This window comes from Scyliorhinus canicula, unplaced genomic scaffold, assembly GCF_902713615.1.
Source record: "Scyliorhinus canicula unplaced genomic scaffold, sScyCan1.1, whole genome shotgun sequence".
Classification (NCBI taxonomy): domain Eukaryota; kingdom Metazoa; phylum Chordata; class Chondrichthyes; order Carcharhiniformes; family Scyliorhinidae; genus Scyliorhinus; species Scyliorhinus canicula.
In genome coordinates this window covers 148038-157988 of record NW_024055428.1, presented here as the reverse complement: position 1 = coordinate 157988, position 9951 = coordinate 148038, and the positions used below count along the sequence as shown (strand labels likewise).

Below are 9951 nucleotides of genomic sequence, written 5' to 3'. Positions count from 1 at the left end.
AATTTACAGTGCAGAAGGAGGCCACTCGGCCCATCGAGTCTGCACCGGCTCTTGGAAAGAGCACCCTACCCGAGGTCAACACCTCCACCCTATCCCCAGTAACCCAACCCAACACTAAGGGCAATTTTGGACACTAAGGGCAATTTATCATGGCCAATCCACCTAACCTGCACATCTTTGGACTGTGGGAGGAAACCCATGCACACACGGGAGGATGTGCAGACTCCGCACAGACAGTAACCCAAGCCGGAAATGAACCTGGGACCTGGAGCTGTGAAGCAATTGTGCTATCCACAATGCTACTGTGCTGCCCAAAATCTCAAGAAGAGCCATTGAAAAAATATATTTTGAGCTCTGCAGTTGCATCTTTCAGACACTGGATTGTAGAGTTTACACCAAAGATTGATTTAGATTGAAGCAAAAGATCATAAATTTATTCTAAACAGGCTTCTGCTGAGAGTTCTTGAATTAAGGAGAAAGATCACAGATGGTACTTTTAGAAATAGACACTGTAGCCCCCACAATAAATGGCATTTTCAGCAGATTAAGTTCCAGCTGTTACAGGCGTTATCAGCAGGAACAGAATATTGTCAGATGATCAAAACTAAACAACAGCAACAACAGCAGAATCCAACCCCTGCAGTCATTGATGAACTTGCTGATGTTTCTGGAGGCATCGTGACTGAGTGAATCCCTTCCCACACACACAGCAGTTGAATGGTCTCTCAGTGTGAGTGCGTTGGTGTGCCAGCAAGTTGAAAGACTTTGCGAATCCCTTCCCACACACTGAGCAGGTAAACGGTTTCTCCCCAGTGTGAACGCGCTGGTGAGCAGTGAGGTTGGACGACCGATTGAATCCCTTCCCACACACGGAGCATGTGAATGGTCTCTCCGCAGTGTGAGTGCGTTGGTGAGCAGTGAGGTTGGATGACTGCCTGAAACTCTTTCCACAGGAGGTGCAGCTGAATGGTTTCTCTTCAGTGTGAATTCGCTGGTGTCTCAGAAGGGTGGGTAAAACTGTGAATCCTTTCCCACACACAAAGCAAGTAAACGGTCTTTCCCCAGTATGGAGCCGCTGGTGTGCAATGAGGGAGCATGCCTGTCTGAAACTCTTTCCACAGGAAGTGCAGCTGAATGGTTTCTCCTTAATGTGAACACGCTGGTGTGACAGTAAGTGGGATGATCCAGTGAATCCCTTCCCACACACAGAGCAGGTGAACGGCCTCTCACCTCTATGAACACGCTGGTGTGACAGCAGGTGAAATGACTGAGTGAATCCCTTCCCACACTCGGAGCAGACGAACGGCTTCTCCCCAGTGTGAGTGCGTTGATGTACAGTGAGTGCTGAAGAATGCCTGAACCTCTTTCCACAGGAGGTGCAGATGAATAGCTTTTCCTCAGTGTGAATCCGCTGGTGAGACCAAAGGCCAGATGACTGAATGAATCCCTCCCCACACACACAGAGCAGGTGAACAGCCTCTCCCTAGTGTGAATGCGCCGATGGTTTTCCAGCAGGGAAGGATAACTGAATCCTTTCCCACAGTCCTCACATTTCCATGGTTTCTCCATGGTGCCAGTGTCCTTGTGTCTCTCCAAGTTGGATGATCAGTTGAAGTCTTCTTCACATACAGGACACGTGTACAGTTTCTCCTCGCTGTGAAGTTTCTTCAGGCTGTGTAACTGGTTGAAGCTCTTTCCGCAGTCAATTCACTGAACGCTCTCACTCGGGTGTGTGTTGTGTGGGTCTCGATATCTTTCCAGTCACACTGGTATTTAAAGTTGTTTCTCACAGACAGAAGAGACAAACATTTCTCCTTCAACATTCAAAGTCTGAGGATTTTCAGGTCCTGATCAATTGAGTGACTGCCAGATGATGTTTGGTTTCAGTCTCACATCTGTAAATCCTCCTTTCTAATATCCTGTAAAAGGAATTTACAAACATCATCACTGTCACTGGAGCATATAAATTCTGAACAGACAATTCTACTTTCTCGGGAACATTTTTTCCTCTCCATTCCCCGAAGCTGTCAATCCTCGTCCCACACACTCTCCCTCCTCCCTGGGCTGAAATCCAAACCCATCTGCACCATTTCTTTCCTCCACTCCCAGTTTTCTCCCTCCCTCTCCTCTGCCTGGGTTCAGTTCTCCAGCTCCAGTTTGCAGACTGACAATAAAATCAATGGGTCTTATTGGGGGGGTTTGGGGCCTCCAGCGGATGTTTGTGAATCCTCTCCGCCCACCTGCCAGGGTTTCCTTCCTTGTCAGAGATCAGAGTCCTCATTGATTTGAGTGCAAAGTGTCAGCTCTTATTTATTATCCCCCATCCTGTGATGTGAACCACCCTCCAGTGTGTGAAGCAGGATGGTGCCCGTTAACCTGGGCCTGTTCCCGGGAGGGAGGAAGAAGCTCCGCAGCTGCAAACCAGGGAGCTGACACTGATGGTGAAGGGTTTGCAGATCCACAAAGTGTTTCCAAATCTGTTTCTCCCGCCACAGGTGTAGCATGGTGGCACAGTGGTTAGCACTGCTTCCTCACAGCTCCAGCGACCTGGGTTCAATTCCAGGGTAACCGTGTGGAGTTTGCACATTCCCCGCATGTGTGCGTGGGTTCCCTCCGGGTGCTCCAGTTTTCTCCCACCGCTCAAAGCTGTGTAGGTTTGGTGGATTGGCTATGCTAAATTGCTCCTCAGTGTCCAAAAAAGGTTAGGTGGAGTTACTGGGTTATGGGGCTAGGGTGGAGTCATGAGCTTAAGTAGGGTGCTCTTTCCGAGGGCTGGTGCAGGCTCGATGGGCCGAATGGCCTCCATCTGCACTGTAAATTCTATGAATCTGCAGGATTTCTCAGTCACTCTGATCCAATGGGTCTGTCTGGTGGTATTTCCCTGGTCCTGTCCATGTTTTTGGGTATTTTAGGGAGCCGGTACAACTCCCTTGGTTCCAGCTGTTGTTTTTGGTTAATGTGTCTGGAATATTTGAGTTCTTCCAGTCTGTCTCCAATTCTCCTTCCTGTCTCGGGTAGATTGATCGAAGGAGCTTGGTGTTGTGATTTGTGTTGTTTAGTTGTCTGTCCGACTCCAGCAGGTATTGTTGTCTCTCGATAATGACTGTGCTGCTACCCTTGTCTTCTGGTCTTATTAACACTTCTGTGTTGGATCTAAGTTCCCAAATTGTCTGTCTTTCTCTCCAGGTAAGATTCTGTTTGTCTCTTGTATTTCATTACTGTGACAGGGCAGAAACCTGATTGAAGGGATTCAAACATAGGAGTTCTAAGAAAGATGGGCAAGGATTTGGGAGGTGACAACATGTTCAAAGAGTTTGGAGAGGAGAGGGAGGTTGAAGATGGGTCAGTAATTTGTAAGGATGGCAGGGTCAAGAGTATGTTTTATAGAGGAGGGGGTGATGATGGCAGATTTGAAGGACAGAGGGATAGTACCTGAAGAGAGAGAAATGTTGACAATATCCGTGGACACAGGGTAGTTGGCTGATCAGTAGCTCAGTGGGAATAGGGTCGATGGAGCAGGAGCTGGGTCTCATGGACAAGATGAGCTCTGAGAGGGCATGAGAGGAGATGGGAGAGAAACTAGAGAAAGATGTGGGTTCAGGGCTCGGGAAAGGATGAAATTTAGAGACAGTTTGGTCCGGTGGGCACGTGGAAGGGAGGGAAGCAGCAGAGGCAGCTGATCGGATTGACTCAATCTCAGTCACAAAGAAGCTCCACAAGCTCCTCACACTTCATGTTGGGGGTGAGGGTGGAAGAGACAGGGGAGAGCGAGAGTACTTCAAAAGGAGCTAAATTGTGTCAGAGATATTAAAAAGTTTCAACAGTGCGCATTTAACACAAATTTAATTTTTTTGACTTTTAGCCAGAATATTAGCCCCTGTAAATGAGCAGAAAGAGACCCAAATGAACATGGTTCAGTCCTGAATGTGAGTAACAGCAAAATTCAATTACTGCAGTTATTTGTGGCACTGTTGGTGTCTCAGGAGGTGGGATGAAGTGCCGAATCCCTTCCCACAATTGGAGCAGGTGAACGGTCTCTCCCCAGTGTGAACTCGCTGGTGCTTCTGCAGGGCAGATGACTCAGTGAATCGCTTCCCACACTGGGAGCAGGTGAATGGCCTCTCCCCAGTGTGAATTCGCTGGTGCTTCTGCAGGTTGAAGGACTGAGTGAATCCCTTCCCACACCAGGAGCAGGTGAATGGTCTCTCCCCAGTGTGAATTCGTTGATGTACAGTGAGGTGAGATGATCGCCTGAAACCAGTCCCACAATGATAGCACCTAAACGGTCTCTCATCGGTGTGAACATGTTGATGATGCATCAGTTCCCCAGAACTCTTATAGCTCTTCCCGCAGTTTGGGCATTGAAACGGTCTCTCATCAGTGTGAATTCGCTGGTGACTTAGCAGGTCGGATGACTGGGTGAATCCTTCCCCACACTTGGAGCAGCTGAATGTTCTCTCCGCAGAGTGAATTCGTTGGTGCTTCTCCAGGTCAGATGATCGCAAGAATCTTTTCTCACACTTGGAGCAGCTGAATGGCCTCTCCCCAGTGTGAATTCGCTGGTGCCTCTGCAGGTCAGATGATCGAGTGAATCTCTTCCCGCACTCTGAGCAGGTGAATGGCCTCTCCCCAGTGTGACTTCGCTGATGTACAGTGAGGTCAGATGATTGTCTGAACCCAGTCCCGCAGTAAGAGCACCTAAACGGTCTCTCGTCAGTGTGAACACGTTGATGGCGAATCAGTTCCCCAGAACTTTTATAGCACATCCCGCAGTCTGGACAATGAAACGGTCTCTCATCAGTGTGAACTCGCTGGTGACTCAGCAGGTGGGTTGAAAAAGAAAATCCCTTCCCACACTCTGAGCAGGTGAATGGTCTCTCCCCAGTGTGAACTCGCTGGTGTGTGGACAAAGTGGATGACTGAGTGAATCCCTTCCCACACTTGGAGCAGGTGAAGGGTCTCTCCCCAGTGTGACTGCGTTGATGAGTTTCCAGCTTGGAGGGGGAAGTGAATCCTTTCCCACAGTCCGCACATTTCCACGGTTTCTCCTCGGTGTGACTGCATTTGTGGCTTGTGAGGTCTGATAGAGCGAATCCTCGTCCACACAAACAAATCATGTACGGTTTCACCCCACTGTGAACAATGCTTTTTCCTTCCATGTTCAAAATCCGCTGATATTCAGGATATGATAAATTGAGGACTCTGTCAGATCCTGATGTGATGTTTGGTTTGAGTTTCCGGACTTTGAATCCTCGCCTTCGAACACCCTGTGAAACTGATTTAAAAACAGAAAATAGGGAATGAGAGAGACCCCACAAAAACACAAAGGCAGGTTATGAAATTGAGCTGAATGCATCTGGTCACTTGTGGGGCCGGCTCTGGGAAAAAGTGACCATGAAAACGGCTGGATTGTTATAAAACCCACTGGCCTCTTTGGGAGGAGAGAGAAAGAGGCGAAGGTGGATTTTGTATATCTACAAGACATATTAACAGAGTATTTGGCAAAGCAAATTCGATCTGAGCTTCATCAAGAGTAATATTGATACTGAAACTATGCTTCTGGTGGCACAGTGATTAACACTGCTGCCTCGCAGCGCCAGGGACCCGGGTTCAATTCTGGCCTTGGTGACTGTGTGGAGTTTGCACTTTCTCCCCGTGTCTACGTGAGTTTCCACCCGGTGCTCAGGTTTCCTCCAACAATCCAAAGAAGAGAAAGTTAGGTGGATTGGCCTTGATAAATTGCCCCTTAGTGTCCAGGGATGTGCAGGTTAGGTGGGGCTATGGGGTGGCAGGAACAGGGGAGGGGTGTGGGCCGAGGCAGGGTGCCCTTTCAGAGAATCGGTGTAGACCCGATGGGCCGTATGGCATCCTTCTGCACTGTTGGAATTCTATCGTTCTAATTCTATTCTATGAATCTTTATAAAGCTCTGGTCACCACTCTTCAGGAAGGATGTGAAGGTTCTTGGAGAAGGTGCAGAGGAGATTTACCAGAATGGTTCCAGCAAAGGAGATTGAGGGGAGATTTGATTCAGGTCCACAAGATTATGCCAGATTTCCATCGGGTGGACAAAGAAACTCTGTTTCCATTCACTGATCGTACAAGCAGCCCGGACACAGATTTAAAGTTTTGGGTAAAACCTGGATTGAACAATATAAGACCCTGAAGGGTTTTGACAGGGTGGATGTGGAGAGGATGTTTCCTCTTGTGGGAGAATCTGGGACACGGGGGTCACTGTGGCAAAATAAGGAGTCGCCCATTTAAGATGGAAATTAGGATTTTTTATTCTCTTGAGGGTTATAAGACTTTGGAACTCGAGTCCTTAAAAGGCAGCGGATGCAGAGTCCTTGAATAGTTTTAAGGCAGAGCGTGATGAGCAAGGGGGTGAAAGGTTATCAGGGGTAGGCAGGAATATGGAGTTGAGGTTAGAATGAGATGAGCCACAATATTTTTGAATGCTGAGCAGTCTCGAGGGGCCGAGTGGCCTGATCCTAGTTTGTATGTAAAAGGTACAGGAGATATGAGGTGATATGAGATATATTTTTACACAGCGAGCGACAATTACCTGAAACTTGCTGCCTATGAGGGAGTTTGAAAATAGACACAATGAATCATTTGATTTCAAAAGAAAACAGGGATAGAGCAGGAGAATGGGACTGACGGGATTGCTCCAAAGAGCTAGCATGGATTCAATGGGCCAAATGCCATTCTCTGTGCCATCATGTCTAATATAACCCCGGGGGTTCAGATATCACTCAGGTAAATCTGTGCTGCACTCCCTCCGAGGCCATTCTATCCTTCCTCAGGTTTGTTGCCCAGAACTGAACACAGTTCTCTAGATTTGGCCTAACCAGGATTTGTGAATCTCGGGGCTTTTCCAGTCACACTGAGACCTGAAATCTTCCCTCACAGACAGAACAGACAAACCTTTTACCTTCCACACCCAGATGCTGCTGATATTCAGGTTCTGATGAATCGAGTGACTCTGTCAGATCGCGATGTGACATTTGGTTTGCGTTTCCCGTCTGTTCAACCTCCACTTCCATTATCCTGTAAATTTGCAGAAACCTCACTGTCAGTTTAGGATAGAAATTCACAACATTCTCTCCTCACCAACTTGATCAAATGTATTCCTGGAGATTTGATCATATGACCTGCCCCCATCCTCCAGCCTTTAATCGGTCAACACATCCATCCTTGTGACACACTGCCTTCCTCGGCCAATTGGGAAGCAAAAGGACTCATTACCTTACAGGACAGTGATTGACTGTCAGCCAAACGACCTTTATCCCATTTTCAAAATTTTTATATCCACTGAAGAGAAATGGTCAAAGAAAATTACATAAAAATCTTCTTTACTGCCCTAATGATTTTCCAGACATGAATCTTCTTAAGACAGAAGGTCACATTTGAATTCATTAAAGTCTACTGAAGACCCTGAAACGATTGTCAATTGCTGTAAAGACCCATCTGATTCACTGATGTCCTTCAGTGAAGGAAATCTTCTATCCTTACCTGGTCTGGCCTACACGTGACTCCAGATCCACAGTCAGCTTGTTGACTCTTAAAGTGCTGTCTGAGATGCACTCAGTTTAAAGGCAATTAGGAAGGGTAATAAATGCTGGCCCAGCCACCGACACCAACATCCCGTGAATCAGTGTTCTTCAAAGTCGGGGGTGCAACCCACGGGGGGGGGGGGGGGTCGCGGGCGTATGTCGGAAGGGTCATGTAGCCGTTGACCGCGACGCTCCCGATCGCTCAAATTCCTGTGCAGCAGCCGGCTTTGAATAATGCCGGCTGCAAGGGGCCGCAAACCGTTAAAAAAAGTTGGTGCACTGCGCTTGCACGCACGATGACTGGCGCGCATGCATATTCTGCGAACATGTAAAAAAAAAAATCGGCTGCATTGCACATGCGTGCCTGATCATCGTGCGTGCATGCGCAATGCGGCCGATGTTTTTACATGCTCGCAGAATACGCATGCGTGCCGATAAACGGGCATGCATGCGCAGTGCTGCCTCTATTTTTTTTTAAACCATTGCAACTTTTTCTTTTACAAGTTCTGGAGTGGTTTTTATTCATTTCATTTTTTTAAAACAAGTTCAGGGGGGATTTATTTGGTAAAAATTTACAGAAAAAACATGCAGAACTTTGGACAGATGGAGACTCCATATTTTCCGACACAGGAAGGCTTCACCTTCATCCAACAGGTTCCATTGGAGGAACGTGTACGAGGGCCAAAGGGACCCAAAACCATTTCCTCCATTTTTATCAGCAGCAAACAAGGTAAGAGAAAATGGTGGGTCGTGCAGGTCGGCCAGCGTGTGTCACGAAGGCCGGCTGGTGTGCAGCGCGAATATCGGTTGGGTTGGGGCCCGAAGGTTGGCCGGTTGGTAAAAATGGATCCCCGGAATAAAAGTTTGAAGAACACTGCCATGAATGAATGGAAAACAAAATTTCCATCCTTACCTGGTCTAGCCGACACGATTCCAAACCACAGCAATGTGGTTGACTCTTTAAATGCCCTCCGAGATGGTCTAGAAAGCCACTCAGTTCAAGGAAAATCAGGGATGCGCAATAAATGTTGGCCCAGCCAGTGACTCCGAATAAAATAAAATCCTGGAGACTCCAGTCAGTCAATCCGGGAGAGTTGGTATCCGGTCCAGGCTCGCAGCACATGCACCCTGCAGCACCTTGTCCTCTGTAAAGATGGCGGCCGGTAACCCGGGCCTGTTACCAGACTCCTAAATGACACTCTTATGGACTGACCTCATTAACACAACACCATGTATGCTTCATACGATGCCGGTGTTTATGTAGTTACATTGTATACCTTGTGTTGTCCTCTTATGTATTTTCTTTTATTCCCTTTTCTTCCATGTACTTAATGATCTGTTGGCTGCTTGCAGAAAAATACTTTTCACTGTACCTCAGTACACGTGACAAGAAACAAATCCAATCCAACATGCATACTTACAGCATCTTATATTACAACAGTGAATATGTTTCAAAAGTACTCCATTGTCTCTAAAAGACTTCAGAAGGTCCAGTGGCAGTGCAAGGTTTTATAGAAATGTACATTTATTCTAATAGTCCACAAACTAGGATATACCCGTCTCTGGATCTGTAAAGACTTAATTACCTGCAAATGCTCACATTCAAAGCCTTGTCTTGCATCTTTGACTTTGTCTATATATATGTTTATAGAACATACCGCTTTATTCACCTGAGGAAGGAGCAGTGTCATTGATTTGAAACAAACCTTTAACCTGGTGTTGGAAGACTTCTGTCTGTGGGATGATTCTGAAAGGTTTGCTCCAGCCCAGGGGGCGGGCCTGGAGGACTGACCGACAGCGGCTGGTCCTCCAGCCAATCAGAGTGAATGGGAGGCGGAGCAAAGCCAGGCCTCTCGCTCCCTACGCATGCGCCCGGCCATCGGGGCCTGTCTCGGGGAAAAGCCCGAGCAGCGTTCGCCGGTTCAACTGTCGTATCCGAGCTTCGTATTCGGGGATTGGGGCCCACACAGAGTGTTTATGAAACCTCCCGACCCATCCACCGGCTCCATCCCTCCCTCATACCTCAGCGGGCGAGATATGACCAGCGGAGTATTTCAATACTACTGCCTGAATCGTCAACTGTCATCGGCACTGCGCATGCTCCAATCACGTGGGAGACACCGGGGCCCAGCCCCGCCCCCCACTCACTCCGATTGGTTGGAGGACAAGCCACTCCGTTCGATCCTCCAGTCCAGCCCCTCTCTTCCTATTGGACAAGAGCTGCCGTCAACCACTCCCTGGGCATGGTGAGCTGAAGCATGCGCAGTGCCGATGCTGGGCTCGGCCGGGAGGTTTTACTGAAGCTGTTTTGGGGCTTCACTGCTTTAGTTGATGTTCGGTTTTTTTTGTGAGTTTTGAGACCTGCACATTTATGTTCATGTGCAGGATTAAGCCAGC

General features: G+C 47.9%; 1 protein-coding gene across 5 annotated transcripts; it reads right to left on the bottom strand.

Moving 5' to 3' along the window:
- Positions 1 to 231: 231 nt before the first annotated feature.
- LOC119959357 (zinc finger protein 229-like) lies at positions 232 to 9668 on the bottom strand. Of its 5 annotated transcripts, XM_038787642.1 has the most exons (4): positions 9141 to 9176; positions 6933 to 7048; positions 3952 to 5275; positions 232 to 1919 (listed from the first exon to the last, which is right to left on the bottom strand). In XM_038787642.1, exons 1-3 carry the CDS (start codon positions 9173 to 9175, stop codon positions 3957 to 3959), a joined length of 1470 nt encoding a protein of 489 aa, XP_038643570.1. In that variant the 5' UTR covers position 9176; the 3' UTR covers positions 232 to 1919; positions 3952 to 3956. The 5 variants fall into 5 exon arrangements, with proteins under 5 accessions (XP_038643570.1, XP_038643571.1, XP_038643573.1 ...); XM_038787643.1 differs by lacking the exons at positions 232 to 1919; positions 9141 to 9176 and adding an exon at positions 9577 to 9668 and having other exon boundaries at positions 3831 to 5275; XM_038787645.1 differs by lacking the exons at positions 232 to 1919; positions 9141 to 9176 and adding an exon at positions 9577 to 9598 and having other exon boundaries at positions 3831 to 5275; positions 6926 to 7048.
- Between the last annotated feature and the right edge of the window lie 283 nt (positions 9669 to 9951).

Bases quoted from the DNA above. Each gene is read 5' to 3' on its own strand.
- LOC119959357 (XM_038787642.1), bottom strand. From the start codon at position 9,175: ATGCAAGACAAGGCTTTGAATGTGAGCATTTGCAG. The intron at 7,049-9,140 runs GTAATTAAGTCT...GCAAATTTACAG, and splicing joins TTGAATGTGAGCATTTGCAG to GATAATGGAAGTGGAGGTTG. The intron at 5,276-6,932 runs GTAAAAGGTTTG...TTTTTAAATCAG, and splicing joins GCAGCATCTGGGTGTGGAAG to TTTCACAGGGTGTTCGAAGG.